This window comes from Nematostella vectensis, chromosome 3 (genome assembly GCF_932526225.1).
Source record: "Nematostella vectensis chromosome 3, jaNemVect1.1, whole genome shotgun sequence".
NCBI classification, from domain to species: Eukaryota; Metazoa; Cnidaria; class Anthozoa; order Actiniaria; family Edwardsiidae; genus Nematostella; species Nematostella vectensis.
In genome coordinates this window covers 10,948,672-10,972,578 of record NC_064036.1, presented here as the reverse complement: position 1 = coordinate 10,972,578, position 23,907 = coordinate 10,948,672, and the positions used below count along the sequence as shown (strand labels likewise).

Sequence of the window (23,907 nt, the reverse complement as noted above, 5' to 3'; positions counted from 1 at the left end):
TAAATAATCTCTGGTTTGAATTTGATATCGAGTTTGCTTCTTTTTCGAGCCTGGGTCTAGCGGATTTTTTCGCCTTTCCAAAAAGAAAACAAAACAAATGTCAGGCCTGAAACTGAACCATTTACAACACAACCTTGACTTGGTAACTTCAAAAGTTATGCTAATTTTTATTTTTCACGTTCTTTCGCTCTCGAAGAAGACTGCAATTGACGTCAGGTGTACTTATAAATTAAACAAAAGTATGGTGTAGCCGGATGTGACGTAAACAGTTCATCGTGTACTCACTAATAATTTAACTTGTTTATACGACCATTAATTGATCGTGAGTGCTCGAATAAACCTCATCGCTTTTATTGATGGGGCTTAACGATGTGCTCAGGTCTCTATTGTGAGAACCCGACAAGACAATGGCACCACCCCTAAGGGACTGGAATCACAATACGATCCTCTTCCACAATTAACATATTAATGTTCTCTTAACAACCATTTGTAGTGCATTGTTATATCAAACAGTTATCGTGGACAAGTCTTACAGTTGCGATATGACTAAAAGTTACTTCTGAAGTTTAAGTTGTATACTTCACTCTCCTAAGGGAAAGAGGGTTGTTGATCGTCATGGACCGGTCCAAGCACATGTCCAGGATTGACTGTAATAATGTGGCGCAGCATAGAAACCTTATGCAGGATATCGCTTTGAAAAAGCATATTAGTATGATCCAGCGAGAGGGGAAACTGATCGAGAAGGAGCTCCGGGAAATATCCAAAGTTAGGGCCACTCTGATGCAGATCCGAAAACCTCCAAAACAAAGAGTGCTAAGGACGGAGTTGCAAGAGACCGATACTGACCACGCCGAGGTTGCGGGCCCAGGGAATTCAGTATCCAAGATGGTGCGTGCGACCAGTCAAAGGCCAGGGAAAGTTAAAGTGATGTACTCTAGCGAGAGTACGACAAGAGGTGGCTCCGTGTGGAGGAGAAAAGGATGGAGTAGTAACGCCGGTGGTAGATCAGCGGGACAGAGACCTCACCAAGAGACCTTAAACACCACCCGAGATGGAGTACGCACGAACAACTCGAGTTTACGTAAAAATGCATACACAAGGTCTGTCAATGGTTCAACCTCTGGGAGGTTTCAAAACCGGGGGAATGAGACGAAAATTTCTGTGGATAATTTTGGTTTGACATCAGAAAGATCGGTATCGTCGCAAAAGCTAAAATCGTGTCTCCAAATGCCTACTCATGTCGATGGGAGTACTGTGGATTGTTCTCTACCACCTATTGATACGAATCCACCGAGTCCAAAAGCACAAATCCACCGAGTCCAAAAGAAATATCGACTTTTACTACCGTCTGGTAACCCTTGCGAGGGCGAGCATCCAAATCGCTCTAAATCTGCAATAATCAATAAGAAAGACGCGATTTCTCCCATTCCGCCTAGAGCGGAGACGTCTATGACTTCAGGTGCACGACTTCGAAGGGGCTCCATCGAAATCTCATCGATAGAAGCCCAGCGCGCTCTAAATCGTGTTGATTCATTAGAGCAGGTGGAAATAAGCCTTACCATGGAGGAGACATTGCGCATCAAAGGAAAATTCCGACAAATTGGGCATTCTATTATTGCCACAGCTCTGCTGAAGGGTCTCAAGTCCAGGGGAAATAACCTAAGCACAGACGCCATTCACAACATGCACAAGCCTATCAACCTTAGCAGAGCACCACAGGAAGCCCAGAAAGATGAGGAGAAAGAAAGCGAGGAGGATACGCCAAAAACTGGACTGTCCAAATTCCGAAGCCTTACGCGTAAAACTATCAACGTAAATAGGCTAGTGTCCGTACGAGGAAGGTCGATATCGGACCCTGGGAACATGCCTCACACACGGCAAAGTGAGGATGATGGGAATGAAGAACAAACAAAGGACAGCCAAGTGGCGGAATCAGCAAAACCTTGCGTCCGCAAACTTGGGCTTGCGCGCGTCACTCGTAAAGTCATGGCAGTGAAAGCGTTTGAGAGACCACTAGCAGGTCCAAGTATTGATTCGGGACCTGCTAAAACCGCGCCGAGCAGACCTCTGATGAACCCCGCCGCTGCGCTGACCAGGAGGCGCAATCTTGTGTCAAGGACGCTAAGTGATAACACGCACCTTTTGCACAGCACCATACACGAGGAGGAGCATGCGCTCAATGACGCTACTACGCCCAGGCTGCGTGCGCAGAAATCGGTCCGGTTCAAAGTCGAGGCCTGGGACTAGGTTGTGCGTACTATGCCGCGCGAAACAAGTCTGCCCTGAAGAAGTCTTATTAAAGACGAAAATTTGGCAGAGTCGATTTACAGTTTTTGGTGTATTGTATTCATTGTTCTGGTACGAGATCGCAACAGTTTGGGCTTTTTGATTCTATGCGCGAAATAACAATACAGTTAATGGGAATAAAAGTGTACACGCAATATCTACTTGAATTAGCTAATTGCTCCACTTAGTGAAGCTATGTCTATTTTAATCCTGCTATATAGTTTATAACCTACTTTACCTATTGAAAGTTTAAATATACATACTCATTTGTGTACTCTACCTATTTCTAAGAGTCTGCAGAAATTAGTAGTTGTACCAAAATAGTGATGTTGAAAAATAATTTATGTGTATATTGATTAACTTATTTACATAATAATTGACAAAAATAAACCCATCTACCTTAATTCAAAATAGACCTGGTCGTTTTTGTGTGTAATTTTGATAAATGTCGTTATGATATAATTACCTTGATAATTGCTGCTATTCTATGATTGACATCTTTATGACTGTTCTATGGTATATATGACACCTTGAATACTGTTGCTATGGTATGATTGACACCTTGATGATTGCTGCTATGGTATGATTGACACCTTGGTGATTGCTGCTATGGTATATATGTCACCTTGATTACTGTTGCTATGGTATGATTGACACCTTGATGATTGCTGCTATGGTATGATTGACACCTTGGTGATTGCTGCTATGGTATGAGTAACACCTTGATGATTGCTACTCTGGTATGATTGACACCTTGATTACTGTTGCTATGGCATGATTGACACCTTGATGACTGTTGCTCTGGTATGATTGGCACCTTGATTACTGTTGCTATGGTATGATTGACACCTTGATGACTGTTGCTCTGGTATGAGTAACACCTTGATGACTGTTGCTATGGTATGAGTAACACCTTGATTACTGTTGCTCTGGTATGATTGACACCTTGATTACTGTTGCTGTGGTATGATTGACACCTTGATGATTGCTACTCTGGTATGATTGACACCTTGATTACTGTTGCTATGGTATGATTGACACCTTGATGATTGCTACTCTGGTATGATTGGCACCTTGATTACTGTTGCTATGGTATGATTGACACCTTGATGACTGTTGCTCTGGTATGAGTAACACCTTGATGACTGTTGCTATGGTATGAGTAACACCTTGATGACTGTTGCTCTGGTATGAGTAACACCTTGATGACTGTTGCTATGGTATGATTAACACCTTGATGACTGTTGCTCTGTATGATTAACACCTTGATGACCGTTGCTCTGGTATGAGTAACACCTTGATGACTGTTGCTATGGTATGATTGACACCTTGATGACTGTTGCTATGGTATGATTGACACCTTGATGACTGTTGCTATGGTATGATTGACACCTTGATGACTGTTGCTATGGTATGAGTAACACCTTGATGACTGTTGCTCTGGTATGAGTAACACCTTGATGACTGTTGCTCTGGTATGATTGACACCTTGATGACTGTTGCTATGGTATGATTGACACCTTGATGACTGTTGCTATGGTATGAGTAACACCTTGATGACTGTTACTATGGTATGATTGACACCTTGATGACTGTTGCTATGGTATGATTGACACCTTGATGACTGTTGCTATGGTATGATTGACACCTTGATGACTGTTGCTATGGTATGATTGACACCTTGATGATTGCTACTCTGGTATGATTGCATACTGATGACTATTGTTATAATTTGTTACTTGCTAGTTTTAATTATTTTTTTTAGTGAGTAAAGAAGCCGTAAGCTTCCTCTACCAGGATAGCTCCCGTCACTTTTGTCTTTAATATAAGTTTATTTCGTGAGCCCCGGTGACGTGAATGTCCTTTGATCATTTTGACAGCTCTCGGTATCCCGCACGTAAGGACTATCACGTTGCAATTCAAAGATGCCGGCGGTCTCACCTCATGTTTCTACCGCTATAAATACGCTGTTCACCCCTGCAAACGGGCTAACCAATTGTCAGAATATTTCATTGACGGGGCAAATTATGTCTTCGGCGTTCTTTTTATTAGTTCGCAAACGGGCTAACCAATTGTCAGAATATTTAATTGACGGGGTAAATTATGTTTTCGGCGTTCTTGTTATTAGTTTCCAAACGGGCTAACCAATTGTCAGAATATTTCATTGACGGGGCAAATTATGTTTTCGGCGTTCTTGTTATTAGTTTCCAAACGGGCTAACCAATTGTCAGAATATTTCATTGACGGGGCAAATTATGTTTTCGGCGTTCTTGTTATTAGTTTGCAAACGGGCTAGCCAATTGTCAGAATGTTTCATTGACGGGGCAAATTATGTTTTCGGCGTTCTTGGTTATTAGTTTGCGAGTTTGCCAAATACTCTTAACCTCTGTAACATTCACGACACCGGTACGTCACGGAGTGAAGTAACTCGGCCTCTGACTCTCTGCCACCTGCCACCATACATAAGGCAATGCCTGTTATTAAGGGCCAAGCGGATGCCAGTATTTGATCATTTTTCTTGGGTTTGTCATCATCTCTGTCCAGTGTTCACACTCCTTCCCCCGTGCATACATCATCCCGCCCAAGAGGACCCGCCCAATCAGCTTATCTTCCCGCACCCCTCCCCCGCTGTGCCAAACCGACACCAGCAGGGAACTCGTGCCCAGGTCGTCCTCGGTCACGGTGTAGTTAAAGGCGTCGTTGAACATCGGGTTGACTGTGTCTTGGTGTACAGCGGTCTTCTTGGTTTTCATGACTTTGTTACCGATTGAGAATGCTATCTTGACGAAAGGATCTGCAAGGAATGATTAATGGTCGGTGGTGAGACATATAGATTAGCAGGTGGTCAAAAAGGCAAACTAAAGTTCAGACAGAAGGAGAGGACAAACAAAAGGCAGACAGCAGGCCCGTACCCAGGATTTTTATTTGGGGGGGGGGGTGCGGAATCTGAAAAAGTGGACCTTATTTTTCCAGGGGGGAGTGAAAGGGAGGGAGTTCTCTGATAAAAATCTATTCACCTCCGAAAGAACAAACAGGGATTGTTTTTCATGCCTTTGCAGTATCTCCATGGGACGTTTATTGTCAGATTTGGCTACATATCAGAGTGGTCTAGCTTTTAGTTTTGTCTACAAATAGCAAAGTGGACTTTCGAAAGTGGACTTTCGGCCGTTGTGTGTGTGTGGGGGGGGAGGGGGGTCGTTCGCACCCCCTGCACCCCCCCCCCCTCCTGGGTACGGGCCTGGACAGATTGATAAACAGACGAACAGACTGTTGGGCAGGCTTGGTGTCGTACAAACAGACATGTCGGACAGACAGACATTGACAGGCGGTCGGACTGACAGACATGCGATCGGACAGAAAGAGAGAGAGACAAGGAGTACCTGTTCCTTTGTGTCCTATTGTCCTGAGGTTAGCTGCCCTCAAGATGATGATAGTCAGGCGGTCAAGTGTCGGGTAATACGACAGCGAGATGTGGATATCGCCCAACTCTGATGTAGTCTAGAAAAAAAGGGTTTTCTCGTTAACTTTATCATCCTGAGTGTCAAGGACCAAGTTTGTCGCGAGTTTCATTCAACTGTTTGTAGTACACATTCAACGAACAGTCTGCTCAGTTCATTATTAGTTAGAATGGCGTTCTCAATACCTCAGCGTCCAAAGCCACTCTCTATTCATAAACTTGCACATCATCGTCGCCTTTCATTCATCCTAGGGGACAGTCTTTCTCGCGTGCCCCCTGTGTGCCCGATCTCCGCGACGCCCTGGGTCCCCGGGATGGTTTGCAATCCATCACAAGTTTCCGTTTTGCTTGGCTTACCTCTATTGGCTTCTCGAGATCCCTCCACAGCTCCTGTATCCCAGTGGACTCCATATCAATCAAGGGGTACATGGCCTCCCCTATAATCGCCTGCTGGCTCATCCTGTACCCATCAAATACGGTGAACTGCAGGGTAGATGAGTCCAGCTCGTCTTCAGCTATGGGAATGTAGAACGTCTCATTGAATGTCGGCCTCTTGGTCTTCCGCTTGCACCGAGATTGCGACACGTGCTTATCCTTGGGCAGCAGAGCAATCTTAACGAACGGGTCACATGTTCTAACCGTTTTACTCCGCGATGGCAAGTTCCTGGCCTTGACTAGGGTGACAACAAGGTTCTGTCCGGTCGTGCTATATTGTATATTGAACCATAGCCGACCTATATGACCTTCAGGGTACACCTCATCTTCCTCGTCCTCCTCGTCCTCGTTGGCGCTGGTCGGACTCGGGTCTCTACTCGACAGAGACATCGACCGTCTACTGTCGTACCTCTCTAGGGCGTCGTAGAACGTATCATCACTCGACACGGCCGGCGACAGGGACTCTTCTGACGCTGATAGCATTTTGACGCCTAGGGTGTCCCTCAGGGGAAGACCCTTGGACCCCTCGTTGACGATCTGTTTCTCCGTTCGCACGTTGCATGGCGGCAACTGGAGTGAGGTATTCTTGGCTACCTGTGAGTACTGCTTGTATTTCTCATCGCGCTTGCGTCGCTTGTAGACGCAGACGAGGGCGATGACGGCGACTAAGAAGACACCCGCCGATACGGACACTGCGATGGCGACAACGGGGACTGAAACGATAACAGAGAAATGAATAAATAAGCGGTAATAATTATCAGATAGGATAGTGGGGGCCAGACGGCCACTGAAGCGGTCAGTCAGCCTACATGTTGTAATCGCCGAATGACCGACAGTGTGAAAGGTTCTTTTACTTCAGAGAGCTCGCCGGTGGGGTAAATCCGATTCCATAGACACAGGTCGTCCGTGGGGCAAGATGGATGTATGAGCAAGACTAATGTCTGATGATGTGGTAGGCTGTGTCCATGCCCTGTTGCTTGGAGACACTGGCGGCACCGCGAACTGAGTCTGAGAATCTGCGCTTTGACGTCACAGCCCGATATTGTACATCTGAACTCGTCGCGCCTAGCTCTTTAAAGAGAATGTTTGCCTCCAATGTTTTTCATTCTAATAAAACACATCCATAGTCCAGCGACATCCCATTACTCTTTTTGGGGAAAGTTTACCCATTTTTGGTTGAATTGGTAAATGAAGCATAATAACTTGTTTTTAGATGGTTGTTTCGAGGTTTCATCACAATTTGTCTATTATTTTTTGTATATGACGTTTTAAATTGTGAACTAATTTAATGATGATTCTATTCATAACTATTCATAACGTAATTTATGCTTTTGCGAGAGCTTTTGTGCTGATTTCAATAAAAATAGTGTTTCTTTCTATTCCCGAGCGGCCTGAATGACGGGTTTTTATATTTATTTTAGTTTTGCGTTAGTTGCAAAGTGTTACATGTCAGACATCACATCCGTTGGTTTAGCGAAAGGGTCTGTCGTATAGTCGACAATTATGAAAAATAACCGTTCAGTGCTCTTGATATTGGCTTTTTTGGGTTTCGTCAGCAATTTATTTCTATGCGGAAAATGTGCAATCATGCAAAACAGAAAAATATTTAAACTGTGCAATAACGTGGAAAAAATTATTAACTTTAATTCCACAATCTTCTGTTCAAAATAATGATTAATCGCGCTATTCAAATCAAAACCGTTTTTTTTTTTTCTTTTTTTTTTTCTCAGTCTAAATTCAAAGTAATCCTTTAGACACTTCCAAATGCAATATCAGCCCGGTACCGCAATATCCGATGTGGAATGGCAAGTTAAAATAAAAAGCTTACATACTTTGTGATATACCCTGGGATAATAGAGTACTCGGGTTTTTACTGAATCTGGTGATCGCAGACAGGATACAAGCTGGTCATCAACGTAACGAGACGAGAACTGAAGCACTTCTCGATCCTTTGTCAACCCGAAAATACATTATGAAAACACAGATTACAAAGTGTGTTTTTTTTTTTCTCTAATGAAACATGTGTCTAACAGTTATGTTATCCTGTCAACGGCTTAAAGATGGAAAAGATGACGATTGTTTGTATGTTATTTGAGCTGAACCGATCGCCAGCCCAAGGGAATAATAACCAATAAATGATTATTGCTAGTGTTCAGAAATCAAAGAACTCGGTGTGTATTTTACCTGGCATATTTCAACATTCGCGTAAAGCTGTGTTGCAGCCTGAAATAGTTTGTTGATTCAAAGGCCGATTAGTCATCTTTGACTCTTGGCGAATAGCCCTTTAAATTCGCGCTGTGATTTTGAACGTTTCCCGTTGATTCGTGCTGATGTTGGTGTTTTCGGTGTCTCCCAACTCTGCTTTCGCTTTCTTCATTCAACAGACCGCGATCAGACACAAGCACTGCTGCGAAGCTCGTTCAACGGTACAACCTTTACAACCGACGAGCTCAATTTTCTAAGCAGGGCACTCAAAACGCAGCGATCTGTGTCAACCCTTATCTAAGCTATTTCTCTAATGTCAGTCAGGACTGGCTACATTTACCACACCATTAGGACTTTCGGTAAGGCTTACTCGTGCGGTTGGGATAAACAGGCTATCGATGTTAGCAGAAGTGCATTCTAGTTATATGGATAAATGGAATTAAGGAAACGTGTAAAAACGCGAAGAAAGGTGGGACAATGACATAAGACGGTGGCGAAATCCCTTTAGAGGAACTGATAATGGTGTCACTTAGACTTTTTATTTCTCGATGAGGAGGAAATGTCGACAAAGGTCATCCAAGTTTGGATTTTTGTATTTTCATCGCGATCTTACATATGGAAGCGTTTGTCCCCAGGCAGTATAATACTAGATATTCAAGTTCCATACAAAACCAAAGTTAAAGTATTCCTAAGGAATTCGTAAATATAACTTTCTATTAATCAGACAGTGAACAAAAAGCAGAATTTATTGGTGAATGTTGGAATACAAAAAGAGTATTTTCCATTTTTGTGAATAACCGTCAACCATGCGTATTTATTTGACAAAATCACGAAACGTAAACAAATTATTCACAATTTTCCATAAGTCTCGTAGAATTACAAGTCAAGTAGTAGAGTATAAAACATACTCAATCGATGACATTGATTTGTTAATTCGTCTTCATAAAGTAACACACCTCTGCCAGCTCTTTGTACGATGTTCATGACTTCAATCAATGACTTCCGATGATGTCCTCATTTCAACAATAAATACTCGTCTCATGGCCCATAAAGTCAAAGGGTCATAGGCTTGACTCGAGACTGGGTCACGAGATTCGAGATTGATAGGCCGAGAGTCACATGAGATATCTGAAATATCGAGAATATGATTTCTGTACATCTATGACACAGTGAATGCCAAACATTTAGGACTATTTGTCAGTTTGTCAGAAGACAATTAAATGTCGTGTTGTTTCTAATACAACGGGTTCAAGGTCCCTGATGCCTGTGCGCTAATTTCGCTAATGTTTTTTTTTAAATTGATGAGTCAGAGGTCAATTACTGGTTGTTGTGTTGTTGTATGGCACTACCAGGCACTCCATTTAAAGGTTTTGAAAGGGGCACCGAAATGCTAATGGCCACCCACCTTTAGTTTATCACTCTATTGTAAAACGCGTTCCTTTGGCGGTCGTTTTCCCACCCAGCGACCCTAATGGTCGAAGGTCTTGAAAAAGTCGCAAAAATGTCTTTAATGCGTATGATTGAGGTTTTTTTTTTTGTCGGTGGCAATAATAACAGCGCAATGCACTCTGGGAAGGGTTTATTGGCTCTTTAAAGAACAGACTCATGTCAATACATCAAGCATGGGCAATACATATATTGGTAATAAGGGCAATACATATATTGGCAATAAGGGCAATACATATATTGGCAATAAGGATGTGTGCATCTAACCAGATTAAAAGGCTTTGTTTTAACAGAGTTTAAAAGCCATACATTATAGGAAAAGGCTCAAATCTTGAAAATGAAATAATAGCAGCCATCAAACGTGATCCAGAGGTAATACTTTGTAAAACCTCGCCATATTCCGGCAAACGTCAATGACGTCATAAGGGATCATGCTTATGTCCTCGTCCTTGATAATAAGCCAATACTAATTACTCTGTACAAGACCCTTACCCGCAATCGCGATAGCAGCGATTAGTTCGACCGTGGTTCCACTTTATTGTAGTTGTATAAGATCTCAGAGACGAATCTAGCTTTTTCCTGCGAAGGGGAGTTTGACCTAAGTTCATCAATAAAGTGCACTCAAATTTAAGGAGTGTTTATGGGCATGCTTCCAAGAATAAAATTCTGTATGGTCCCTGGGCGGCCCAACAGGGTAACCCTGTTAGTTAACCTTCCCTTAGATCGGCTACTAGGTTTGCTGTATGCACAATGTGTTCCCTTACAATGTAATAGAGTCCTCTCCGTTTCTTCCTTCCAGTTTTTCTTTCATGACATAGAATTCATCTTTTATTTAAAGCCGTTGAGGAAAGATGTATTAAGAGCACCCTTGGTGCGTTCCACATGTCAAAAAAGATCCGAATAATAAGAAACTGTCCCACTTACTCTCAGAAGTTTAATGATCTGCCTCTAATGTTGAGAGTATTGTTGAAAAATACCGTATTTGCTTGACGTTTTCGACGTTTTTTGTACCTCCTCCGCAGCAAACATTAAGGATTTGTACGTGTCATATTACATATTTCGCCTTGATTTTTTTATTAATTCAACTGATCGTGGTACGTTTGTTTATGTTAGATGTTTCAAACATCAATTACAATTATTGCCTAACATTTTAAAAGTAAAAATGAAATTGATATCACTGTTTTTTTAGTAAAAAAGGATATTGGCTTAAAGCTGCGAACGCCAAAGATAAAAGATTGAGTTTATCATCCATTTATATTTGCTAACACTATAAATTCAATTACCCCAGGATAATTATATCAGTCCTATGTAATGGCTAATATTCCTTTTAAAATTTCTTTTAAGGAAGAGAATAATAAGGCCAGAAACACGCTGTTATAAGGCGATGTCAATTGTTATTAACAAATAATTTATTGTCTTAAAGCAAAAAGGGATTCTAACTGCCGGTGTTTTGAAAATTTCCCGCCAGAATAATTTTGAATAATTTCAAGCTTAGCTGAAATTTCGTTTGGGCTTACAATTTATGGGCCTGCAAATTTGATGATAAAGTAAAAGAGAATAAAATGATCAATTATTGTCTGTTAAGAGGCCAAATACCAAATCGTGTTACAAGAAGAAATATAAATTTGTTGTTGACTTCCGTCTCTATTGAAAGGATCATACCCAAGTCACGTCTTGCTTCTGGTTATGGACAACAAATAAAACCACAAATAAAAACAATCATAAAACATCTTTATACGTAAAGGCTTGTAGACGTGAAACGTGTGTCATTATTTGTCACAGTCATTTTTCTGCTTGAGCTTACAGAAAATGTTTATTTTTTATGGTTTCAGTTAAAAACTGGTCAAAAACCTTTCCTCTCCATAAAGAACCAATAGATGGAGTGATAATAGGTTCCTAACATTAGACAGACATGTGGAGGGGGGGAGGGGTAGTTGGTAGTTGCCCTTCTAGCCCCTTCTAGTCTCTTCCAGTAAGGACGACATTGCGCTCTAGAATTATCCATTCCATTTTCTTCTACCGCTGCCATTTGCGCTCTGGTTTTGATGTTGCCTTCGTAGCGTTTAGTCTAGCACTCCCCCGGCATTTTATCCCACACTGTCATCGCTACACGGGATTCATGTGGCGCGCGCTTCACGTTTATCATCCTCAGAAAAAAACCTTTTCCTCCATTTCAATTCCAATACAATCCCTCCACTACAATTCCTGCACTACAATTCCAATATAATCCCTCCACTACAAGGATTCGAGACTCGCAGGGACTTGTCTAGCCCTCTTAATCCATGTTTTCATTTCATTTTCATTCATCCAGTTCTCAGACACGGCGCGCGCAGCCCAGCTGCCACCGACAACCTCAGTGCGAACCCTGACTTGTCGAGGTGACCGCAGCTACCAAAACTCTGGTTTCACTCGCTCTTGCGTTCACTCTCTAAATCACCACCAACTGTTTGAGACAGCCTTATGTTTGAAGGCTATCAACGCAAGCGGGGGCTAACTTTTCAAGGTTTTTCTTTACCTTTTCTAATACGTTTAAAAACGTACTTGGGCGTTAATTAGCATATAAAACAGTATATGTAGTTTAGGTCATAGAGCGTAAACACACAAAAAAGCGTGTTTAGGTTGCTTTCATTTTATAATGAATATCGTATTGTTTGAATGTAGTGAATAAAAGTTTGACATTATTTTATTTTAAAAGAGCGCCTGCCTAATCAAGCGGCAAATTATGTGAATATAATTGTAGAAGAATAGAGCGAGTCTGAAAAAAAAGTTCTTTATAATTTTTGTTTTCATATTTTAGGCGTCTCTTCCTTTCTATAAATTGTATGAACAGCTTACTTATCGCGTCGCCCAATGTACAACTCAAATAACAATCCCGTCAACAGTCAAACGAATATTGAAAAGAAAATTCTCCTTAAACTAAACAGAAAAGTAAGAGAAGATCCCGCGTCTTTCCTTTTGTGTTGTCTGTGCAGTGCGTACGTATTAAATATAGTTCTTATTTTTTAAGTCCTATATTAACATACAGCCTGTTGATATGAAGGAGAGGATTTTCACTATTTTACCTTGGTCGTTGGCAGACATTGCGGCTTTATTTGGCCCCTCTGTTTCGTTTTTCACTTTGACTACCGGTTTGTTAATACTGGTGAAGTGTTGGTTAAAATTCACGGCCATGACTAATGAAGCGTCGGTTTTACGCCGGGAAGAAATCTCCAACTGAATAGAATCATAGTGCGTCTCTTTCAAACATATGGTTTTTAAAGTAATTGATTCAAATTTAAAATTTGTAATTCAAATGCCGATTTGACGATCTCGACGTTGACTTATGAGGATATTAGCATACAAAAACCTTTTGATTTACTACGTTCGCAGACAAAGACAATCACTTAATAAAGGAATCGAGCGTAGGCGTTCGAAACTACTCTAGTTGGAAATCCCCATTTTTTTATTTTAAAACTAAATCGGTTTAAATCTATTTTATTAAGTAGGAATCATTTCTTGAGTGGTTGGGAATTATGCTAAGTTTTCTGAGAGTCGAATTTCGTGACTGATATGGTGGCCATCCCACGTTTTTTCCAGTTAAAGCAGGAAAAATGGACCGACTGCTTGTGAACCTCACTTACGCCCACATAAACGCACACACAGCACGCAAATGAAAGGGCCGCTCGAGATATGCGAATAAATGGGCCGCTCGGGATATTCAAATAAAAGGCGGGCCGCTAGGGATTGGTGACTGCGTGCCTAATGTAATAAAGCGCGAAAAAAAAAAACATCAGAACTAACCGTGTTTGCGTGAAAAGGAAATATTCTATTATTATATTTTTTATTCAAATTAACTTGAAATAGACTATACATGCGCCAATTTCAATAGAAATGTTCAATTAGAGCAGACAGCTCATGTAGTGTACATACTACGACCCTTAACGTGTTCCGCTGACCTTCATGAGTTATGCAGGGACTCAGGCCCGAACCCCCCCCCCCCCCCCCCCCCCCCCCCCCCCCCCCCCCCCCCCCCCGCCCCACACACACACACACAACGGCCAAAAGTCCACTTTTGGTTGTCAATAGACGTGCTATTTGTAGACAAAACTATAAAGCATAAGCCAGATATGTCATCAATCCATAAGTCTGACTTTTTTGTAGCCAAATCCGACAATAAACTTCCCGTGGAGATACTGCAAAGACATAAAAAACCCTTTTTGTTTTTTCAGGGTTGATAAGATTTTTACCTGAGATTTCGCCGGAAAAAAATTAGATCCACTTTTTCGGATGAAGGAACTGTATGAGGGTTGAGGGCAAAGGGTGATAAACTCTATATAACCTTTATAAGTTATGGAGGAACCGTATGAGGGTTGAGGGAAACAGGTGATATGCTCTATAACCTTTATAAGTTATGAAGGAACTATATGAGGGTTGAGGGGATATGGTGATAAACTCTATATAAGCTTTATAAGTTATGGAGGAACTATATGAGGGTTGAGGGGATATGGTGATAAGCTCTATATAAGCTTTATAAGTTATGAAGGAACTATATGAGGGTTGAGGGGATATGGTGATAAGCTCTATATAAGCTTTATAAGTTATGGAGGAACTATATGAGGGTTGAGGGGATATGGTGATAAACTCTATATAAGCTTTATAAGTTATGGAGGAACTATATGAGGGGTGAGGGGATATGGTGATAAACTCTATATAAGCTTTATAAGTTATGGAGGAACTATATGAGGGTTGAGGGGATATGGTGATAAACTCTATATAAGCTTTATAAGGTAGTTTGGGTATTCTTTGACCAGTACCTAAAATTTAAATGATTGGTCGACACTTTGAAATGCATGTTGTTTGTGCGTGTGTAAAATAGTGACCGTCCCTTGGCAAAACAAAACAAAAGGACTAATTAAATTGTCAGCATATTTTTATTCATTTCATATGTTCTCTTTTCAGCTGACCCTACACGCGCGTCCAAACCATACTCAAGGTAATGGGGGAAGAGCCGGAGCACCACCTCCCCCTGGCATAGAAGGTAAAGTAGGCGTATTTCCATCAGTTCCTGGCGTAGTACGGGGGGGTAACGTTGGCAACTGCCCCGTGATGAGGTTGATCCAGTGCAGATAGCGGCGGACGTTGGCGTAAATGCCGTACTTGAGAGCACGCGCACACCCCTTCCCCCAACTGGTCACGCCCACCAGTGTCCACTGGCGCGGGTTCTCGGGGTTCGTGCAGACGAAAGGCCCCCCTGAGTCGCCCTGACAGGAGTCGACACCCCCCTGACGCATTCCGGCACACAGCATGTTCTCCGTGATTCTGTCACCGTAGGACTGTTGATGGCTGCACTGGTCACGTGATACAAGCGGTACCTTGGCTTGCATGAGGACCTGGAAACCAACGAGTTTATACCCGTATATCAAAATACACAACATAGATTTGTAGTACTTGAGGCGGAACAAAAGGCGAAGCGCGTTGAACCCAACAAACTTAGTAGCACAAACAGTGTGTTCGATTTAAATATAATACTTGAGGCACATAGAAACAAAGATATGCAGAGAAGCCCTTCTGTTATAGCTCATTCCATTTTGAATTGCAACTAATAACTCAACTTCATATGCCTAAAGAGGGACCATTGTATATTTGAAATGAGGGCTTGCCAATTGCTTTGACCTTTGACGTTTTTCACTGCAGGAATTTTCGCTCTTAAAGATGTGCTCGATTTTGTTTTCGGAATTTGTCCAGCCAAAAATTCGAACACGACTTAGGTGTACTTACCTTGGAGGTAGACCCAGCACCCTCTTGCAGTGTACCTACCTTGGAGGTAGACCCAGCACCCTCCTGCAGTGTACCTACCTTGGAGGTAGACCCAGCACCCTCTTGCAGTGTACCTACCTTGGAGGTAGACCCAGCACCCTCCTGCAGTGTACCTACCTTGGAGGTAGACCCAGCACCCTCTTGCAGTGTACCTACCTTGGAGGTAGACCCAGCACCCTCCTGCAGTGTACCTACCATGGAGGTAGACCCAGCACCCTCCTGCAGTGTACCTACCTTGGAGGTAGACCCAGCACCCTCCTGCAGTGTACTTACCTTGGAGGTAGACCCAGCACCCTCCTGCAGTGTACCTACCTTGGAGGTAGACCCAGCACCCTCCTGCAGCGCGCCCCACCCACTGATGGTGCACTTGGTCCCCGGTTTGAACTCGTCGTCGGCTTCAGGAAGGCAGATGGTGTTGACTCGCTTGTTCAGTGTGGCGGGTCGATCGAGTTTGATCAGCGCCATGTCGTTGTCCGTAGTCTTCTCGTCGTATTTCGGATGAATGTAGTATTTCTCAATGTAGAAATCTTGCTCTGTGCCCTCGTCCTCGTTGAAGTTGTGCTCTCCTGGGCGATAAAACAGGATTAGCGAATTATTATTTATTTTAACTAAGTGTTAATTGAGGTTCTTTACGTCCTTTCGATTCAGGGAAACTTTTTGCAGTTTGAAGGCTTATATAAACGCAAGAGACATCATTTACTTCGAAAAAGGGACAGAGCCAAGATTTGATCCGGGGCTACAGCGGTAAAAGGCTAACGAGATAACACACAGCCCCCCCCCCCCCCCCCCCCACCACCACCACCACCGGAATTCTTAGCATGTCACGTGACTTACCTAGTCTGAGCTTGTTTCGTTGACTTTCCCCATATCACGTGACTTACCTAGCCTGAGCATGTACTGTGACTTGTCCCATGTCACGTGACTTACCTAGCCTGAGCTTGTTTCGTTGACTTTCCCCATGTCACGTGACTTACCTAGCCTGAGCTTGTTTCGTTGACTTTCCCCATGTCACGTGACCTACCTAGCCTGAGCATGTACTGTGACTTGTCCCATGTCACGTGACTTACCTAGCCTGAGCTTGTTTCGTTGACTTTCCCCATGTCACGTGACTTACCTAGCCTGAGCTTGTTTCGTTGACTTCCCCATGTCACGTGGCCTACCTAGCCTGAGCATGTACTGTGACTTGTCACGTGACTTACCTAGCCTGAGCATGTACTGTGACTTGTCCCATGTCACGTGACTTACCTAGCCTGAGCTTGTACTGTGACTTGTCACGTGACTTACCTAGCCTGAGCATGTACTGTGACTTTCCCCATGTCACGTGACCTACCTAGCCTGAGCATGTACTGTGACTTGTCACGTGACTTACCTAGCCTGAGCTTGTACTGTGACTTGTCACGTGACTTACCTAGCCTGAGCATGTACTGTGACTTGTCACGTAACTTACCTAGCCTGAGCATGTACTGTGACTTGTCTTTGGTGATTTCAAAGCAGTGTGCAGCCGTCAGAACCCACTCCGGGTCGATTAGGGACCCCCCGCAGAACTGCGCACCCTTGTCGTGCCCTTTCGCCCATATCAGAGCCACTTGCCAGGGCCATGCGCCGGGCTTTGCCACCACCCCACCCACGATGCGAGTACCAACGGCGCTGGTCCCACAAAGACGCGCTCCTGGCGGACATCAAGCGTGGAATGTATCTTATTTATTTACAGAGAAGACAGAGCGGCTATAAAAGCTCATGTGGACACATTATGAAAACGAGACACGTAGCTATCGTAGGCATTATATCTATGTAAATGCTAATCTCATATCGTCGCCCGAAACTCCACGTCGTTTAACACATTTATCTCATTTTTGCTTTCGTCTCTCCTCTAATAGATGCACACATGCATAGTATGTCATAAACAAAAAAGTACGCAACGAGACGCAGCGCTAGCGCACATGCTGACGCCAAGCTTACGTTTGTCATCTAATAACACATGGACACTTGATCTATCACAGCGCGCGAGTGTCGTTGTATAAAAATGTATAAAACTACTTGCATTGAATACACTGTGTTACGATATTGAACAAATTAGATGTTGACGTCTCGTACATTTTCCCGCCTCTACTGGTAATATTAACCGGCATCAAAGGGTATTTGTTGTTGATATCTACCTGACCCGTCTTCTGGCTGCGTCAGTCTCTTGGATGTCCAGACCGCGCGGAAGCCGTGTCCGGTGTCGGACTCGTCCGAGTGGAGCTTAACTTTGAGTGTAGTGCCTTGCGCCTTGATCTTCCCGGGAGAGTCAGTGCCACAAAACCGACCTGGTGGGGTGAATATCACTCTTAATACCGACCGTACGAGGTGATTATCACTCTAAGTACTGACTGTATGAGGTTAATATCGCTCTTAGTACCTACCTTATGAAGTGAATATCACTCTTAGTACTGAGCGTATGTGGTGGATACCACTCTTAGCACTGACCGTATGAGGTGAATATCACTCTTATTATCGACCTTGTGGTGTGCACATTACTTAAAGTATCGACCACGTGTGGTGAATGTCATTGTAAGCACCAGATTGGGTCTTTTTTTCCTTATGGGGGTAAATGTCACTTGAAGGCTTATTCGCACATTGAGGCCGGCGCACTGAGGTGGACTTACCCAGGGATGGAGAGTCTTTCTTGTCTCCTTCCCAGATCTCCACCGAGTCGTACTTGCATTTGCTGCTGCGTTCGATGTTAAACACCTCGAAGATCAAGGTCAGAGCATGGGTGATGGGCACTTTAATGATCCACTCGCAGTCCACGTTAGCGGGGTAATTACTGGGGAACATAGGGCTGGTCATGGTACCCGTCAGGTTACTGAACACGCCACCGCACTCTGAAGAACAAGACACAGTTCGGGATATAAAGGGGCTATGGAATGTGTCAGTGGGCCTTTATTAGTCGTTCGCTTGATATAGAGAGAACCTTTCTCACAGCACTCACCCATGTTATATCACGTGACACGGCCCGCCACTTCGCACGGAGCCCCTTACTTATTGATATCACGTGACATGGCCCTCCACTTTGCGCGAAACCCCTTACTGATTTCACGTGACACGGCCCGCCACTTCAGGCGGAGCCCTTACTTACTGATATCACGTGACACGGCCCTCCAAGTCGCACGGAAACCCTTGCCGGTATCACCGTCATCTGACGTCAGCTTGACGTACATGGAGTTCCCGGATGAGCGGATGGCGGCCTTGGGTGGCTTGGTGCCACAGAACGCGCCAAGCTCGGGAGACTTGGACTGAGCGAGAGAGCAAGAACAACTCTTCAGTCATAGGAACATAGCAGTTACGCGAAAGTTTATCATCCGACAATCAAATGACATACGGGGCGAGAGTTACTAGCTTTTTATCAAAGTGAGTAGGATAGTACTGGTGAGTACTGTATGTCGGTCACTTAGGAAAGACTGGGGGCATAAAATATTTCTACTAGTATTCCAGTTTCAGGGACATCGTCTAATAGATGAGGTGGTTTGCCTTACGTTTGGCCCATCGTTGATTTCAAGGCTGTCGTAGCGGCATTTCTTGCTTTGCTCTATATCAATGGTCTCGATCGTCAGCTCGATGGCCTGTTTAGGGCCGACTCGTATAACCCATTCACAGGTCACATCTGTGGGGTAGGGTGAGGGGAAGTTTGGCGAGGTGAGGGTGCCCCGAGATCCTGTCACTCTGCCACCGCATGCTGCAAGGGCAGTAGGATAAAGCGTTAGACAAGGGCAGTGTGATAAAGTGCTAGACAAGGGCAGTGGGGTAGAGTGTTAGACAAGGGCAGTGTGATAAAGTGCTAGACAAGGGCAGTGGGATAGAGTGTTAGACAAGGGCCGTGTGATAAAGTGTTAGACAAGGGCAGTGGGATAGAGTGTTAGTCAAGGGCCGTGTGATAAAGTGTTAGACAAGGGCAGTGGGATAGAGTGTTAGTCAAAGGCAGTGGGATAGAGTGTTAGACAAGGGCAGTGAGATAAAGTGTTAGTCAAGGGCAGTGGGGGCAGAGTGTTAGACAAGGGCAGTGCGATAGAGTGTTAGACAAGGGCAGTGGGATAGAGTGTTAGTCAAGGGCAGTGCGGTAGAGTATTAGACAAGGGCAGTGGGATAGAGTGTTAGTCAAGGGCAGTGCGATAGAGTGTTAGACAAGGGCAGTGGGATAGAGTGTTAGACAAGGGCAGTGGGATAGAGTGTTAGACAAGGGCAGTGGGATAGAGTGTTAGTCAAGGGCAGTGGGATAGAGTGTTAGTCAAGGGCAGTGGGATAGAGTGTTAGACAAAGGTAGTGGGATAGAGTGTTAGACAAGAGTTTCCATAAAAAAAAGCTGTCATATTTCTGTCATATGTGTGACTTACATGATTTTGATTTCTTGGGAGCTCGGACATCTCGAATCAAGCCTTTCTGGGAATTGAAGAAGTGAAGTAAAATTGAGATGGAATGTTCAGTATTTGCAGCGCTTGTAAAAATCGCGAGACATGGTCAAATGCGCTTTACATCTGACTGACTTTACTTGTCAGTGTGTAAATACGGACTGCTCCACGCAGTTTACAAGCATGAGTGTTGGTTAGAGTATGTAAGCACTGTCACTGAAGATAGTACCACGGGCCAACGACCAAACCGGTTCTTTTTCGTTCATTGAAAGAAGAGACTTCGGATTAATGTCGTACCTATCGGGGAGAGGGGGGGAGTAAGGGGGCCACGAAAACCGCCGAAAAGCAAACAAAAATCCGCATCGGAGTTTCGCAAAAAAACGAAAAAAAATTTACCGAAACTGCACAAACTGACAAAAACCGCATCACCGCAAATCTTTACTTCCCCTGCTCCAGTAAATCAACTATGGTCCGCCATCTGTATTTTCCATGGGGGCTTTGGCTCATCCTTCGTCTCAATATTTTGTTATTTCAAGATTTACTCATCACACAAACATGTTACATAAGATGACTTCCTTGTCTTTTCCGTCCTTCTTTAGCGTTCATTGGCCTTTGTTAGTTACCACAGCTTCATAGGCGTGGTCACAGACTGGATGGGATAAGGGTCAAGAGAAGGGGTGAAAGACCCTCGGAATTCATTTGCTCTGACAATTTAAATAGTTGAAAAGTGGAAAAACAACGGAGTTGAAAAGTTCATCGCCTATCCAATCTTAAAAAAAAAGTTGCCATAACCCGGTTTGAACCCTGGGCCTCTTGCTCGAGAATCGAAGCCTGTACCAAGACGCAATTAAAACTTGGAGAGGTCCCAAGAGACCCAAGGCGCCCGAATATACCGCAATATTTTTCGCTTTAGGTATCAGCGAGCTGTGCGTGGCGTAACCGTGTGAGACAGGGCTGAGATCCTGGTTATTGCCTCCCCATTAATGCGCGGGTACCTCTGGTTCCTTTGTGTTGTACAGTTCGCTAGATAGCGGTGCTGGGGTCGAAATCTTCAGCTTAGCCCTAAAGCTTTATGCTGCCATACGGTGTTTCAGTGCATGTCTGGAAGTATGGTCTATTTTGTTTTCTTGTTATGTTTTCTTGTTTCTTGTAATCCTATCTGGTTCGATCCTCAACCAAACTAACAGCTTTCATTTTCTTTTCTTTTTTTTTTACTTTTTCTCTTCACCCTTTTTCACTTCTTACTATTTGTGGTAAATTAAGTGCTTTTTAAAAGACTGGAAATGAAGGGTTGGTGGGCTTTTGAAAGACGTTAGTCAATAAAACAGTCATTGTTTTGCTTGTATTTTTGTTTAGAGCAACTATGTCAAGCGGTATATAGCGAGGGTGTTCACCTCCTCCTCCTCCGCCAAGGTTTGCTAAGGAAGCTTAGCGTGCCTAAATGTTCCGATCTCGTTCAAACTCATATAATAACATAATGGAGCGTACTAGTCTACTACTAACTATTCACTACTAATTCTACTACTAACTATTCACTACTAATTCTACTACTAACTATTCACTATTTAAAAGAACAAAAACTAGTGTCGAAAATGATACAACATTTGATACTCGGTCACTAAAACACAAAAATCGCACAGGAAATCACAGCAAAAAAATAAACGCATAGGAGTTTCGCGAAGAACCGGAAACCGCTTTGGTTTAAGAAACCGCAAAACCGCACACACAAAAAATACCAAACCGAAAAAAAACAATAATTTTAAAAATAAAAAAAAAGCTTCACCGCAAACTTTTACTGTCTTACGCCTCGTATCTGAAAAGGCCCCAGTGTAGAGGGCCAGGTTTGAATCTCTAAAACAATTCTCTGCTTTTGCTTGAGAGCTATACCGCCTGCATTGATAATAGTATCTCTTATTCACCTTTCAACCTTGCCAATGACTTAGAACAAATTGTCTCTCTTTTCGCTCTAAGCGTTGTCCAGTCACCAATAAATGAAAAGACTTTGTTTTCAGAGGCGTACAACTATACGATTGTTTCCACAATGTCTATGCAGACCACCTAGTTTTTTCTACAGCTTGAGAACTGGTGATGTTATAACTAGTCTTTCTAGTTATGCCACTATCCAAAGTTTCTGTATTTAGCCTTATATTCTTAGACGAGAACGCAAGAACCTATGTCGACCTGTTCTCTGGGAAATGTATGTTATCTCGTCGCTGGCGCGAGCATACCTGAGTCCAGTCCTCCAAGGGTACCGCTTCCGCTACCGCCAGTAGGATGGTCAGAGCTACTCCAATAGTCCACTTCATGGTGCTTGCCATGTTGTGCTAAGAGAGATGTAGATACCGACCGTCCTAGCGATTTTCGTGCGGGACGGAAAGAATAATGAGCCTTGGTTGCCGTTATTTTCTCAGCTGACTTCGGATTCAAAATCAATTATAGCATCCTTTCAGCATTCAACTGAAAATTCATTAAGTTGTATTCACTTATTTTCATTTATCTTTGCCATAAGTAGTTTCTTTCGATACCTTCGCAATTTCGTGTACTAGAACGTTATCTTTAATTTTCTACAAAAGTTGGTTATTCGTGTACGAGGGTAATTCGCTTTCTCGTTATATATATATTTTTTTGAATTATTGAAATCCGCTCGGTGCAGGCGGCGTCAGGGCGCAGCTGAACTATCAAGTCTGTTAAACCGTCACTATGGTGTTACCAGCTGCTACGCCAGTATTATCATCATTAGCCCTGCTATCCCGCCTTCGGAGACGGAGATGATGGGAAGTTAGAACCAGGGATAGCAAACCACCACGGCGCGCTGCAGAAGTCTAAGGCCTGGGGCTCGTTTTTCGTAACACCCGAGAATTCTCGGGCCCGAAAACGTTTTATTCCTTAAATTTGAAATGCTGGCTAATTCCTATAAAAATTTATGGTATCTGAATGTGTTGAAATATCGTCAAACATCGTATTTTACCACAAAGATTCATGTGAAGGAGATTCTCTTTATAGATTTATAGATTTTAATCTTTCCCGAACTTCTCGGGCCCGAAATTCACATGGCTAAAATATTAAGAAGGTTCTCGGGACCTCGCAGTCACCCGAGACTTTTCGGGTAACTTTTTGGCTTCAGAAAAACTTCGAAAATAGCCCGTAAAAGCGTAATAATTTGGAATACGAACCAAGAGGAAGTTCAAACTGTTCTTAAACATGAAAGCGGTTCTCCAAAAGGAAAACATGCGAAATTTTGAGCAAAAATGCAAAATGATGTTTTCGGGCCCGAGAATTCTCGGGTGTTTCTAAAAACGGGCGCCTGGTTTAGACGCCGTTCTATTCGTGTACCGTTGCAATGAGCGAGGTCGAGCCCCCAGGCTACCCCCCTGGCTAAGCCTCTCAAATAGCCAAGGGGGTGGCCTAGGGGGCCCGCCTTTCCCCCCTTTTAGCAGCCAAAAATACATTAAATGTACGAGACATTATCTAAAAAACAGGAGAAATTGCCTTGAAAGTCCCTTTTGGGCCCCCTCCTGTTAAAAAATCCTGGCTACGCCGCTGTTATCCTATTTTCATTTGCTTGTATTTCCATTTCGAACGGTACGTATAACGTACGGCGTATGGTATGTGGTATGGTATGATATGGTATTGTATGGTAATGGTATGGTAATGGCACGGCGTGGTAATGGTATGGGTATGGTATCGTATGGTATGTGGTATGATATGGCATGGTAATGGTATGGTATGTTCTGGTATGGTATGTGGTATGGTATGATATGTTATGTTATGGTCTGGTCTGGTCTGGTATGGTGTATGGTATGGTATGGTATGTTATGGTCTGGTATGGTATATGGTATGGTAATTGTATGTTATGGTCTGGTATGTTATGGATTGGTATGGTAATGGTATGTTATG

At 43.3% G+C, this 23,907-nt stretch overlaps 3 protein-coding genes across 8 annotated transcripts; 1 reads left to right on the top strand and 2 right to left on the bottom strand.

Moving 5' to 3' along the window:
- The first annotated feature begins 340 nt into the window (after positions 1–340).
- Positions 341–2,697, top strand: LOC5519949. Its single transcript, XM_001639850.3, has one exon. The coding sequence runs from the start codon at positions 616–618 to the stop codon at positions 2,245–2,247; it is 1,632 nt and encodes a 543-aa protein (XP_001639900.2). The 5' UTR covers positions 341–615; the 3' UTR covers positions 2,248–2,697.
- On the bottom strand, positions 2,454–13,098 carry LOC5519948 (synaptotagmin-15). Of its 5 annotated transcripts, none has more exons than XR_007307265.1 (5): positions 12,892–13,098; positions 6,101–6,891; positions 5,667–5,784; positions 3,328–5,080; positions 2,454–3,167 (listed from the first exon to the last, which is right to left on the bottom strand). XR_007307265.1 is itself a non-coding variant. In XM_032365034.2 (4 exons), exons 1-4 carry the CDS (start codon positions 12,998–13,000, stop codon positions 4,767–4,769), a joined length of 1,332 nt encoding a protein of 443 aa, XP_032220925.2. In that variant the 5' UTR covers positions 13,001–13,098; the 3' UTR covers positions 2,454–4,766. The 5 variants fall into 5 exon arrangements, 2 of the variants coding, with proteins under 2 accessions (XP_032220925.2, XP_032220926.2); XR_007307267.1 differs by having other exon boundaries at positions 2,454–3,934; positions 3,967–5,080; XR_007307266.1 differs by having other exon boundaries at positions 2,611–2,879; positions 3,168–5,080.
- A 1,622-nt stretch (positions 13,099–14,720) lies between these two features.
- Positions 14,721–22,404, bottom strand: LOC5519957 (CUB and peptidase domain-containing protein 2). 2 transcript variants are annotated; one of them, XM_048725005.1, is made up of 9 exons: positions 22,239–22,404; positions 19,996–20,041; positions 19,141–19,340; positions 18,744–18,900; positions 18,271–18,489; positions 17,782–17,931; positions 17,073–17,294; positions 15,938–16,191; positions 14,721–15,198 (listed from the first exon to the last, which is right to left on the bottom strand). In XM_048725005.1, the coding sequence occupies exons 1-9, from the start codon at positions 22,326–22,328 to the stop codon at positions 14,797–14,799; spliced, it is 1,740 nt and encodes a 579-aa protein (XP_048580962.1). In that variant the 5' UTR covers positions 22,329–22,404; the 3' UTR covers positions 14,721–14,796. The 2 variants fall into 2 exon arrangements, with proteins under 2 accessions (XP_048580962.1, XP_048580963.1); XM_048725006.1 differs by lacking the exon at positions 17,073–17,294.
- Positions 22,405–23,907: the final 1,503 nt, after the last annotated feature.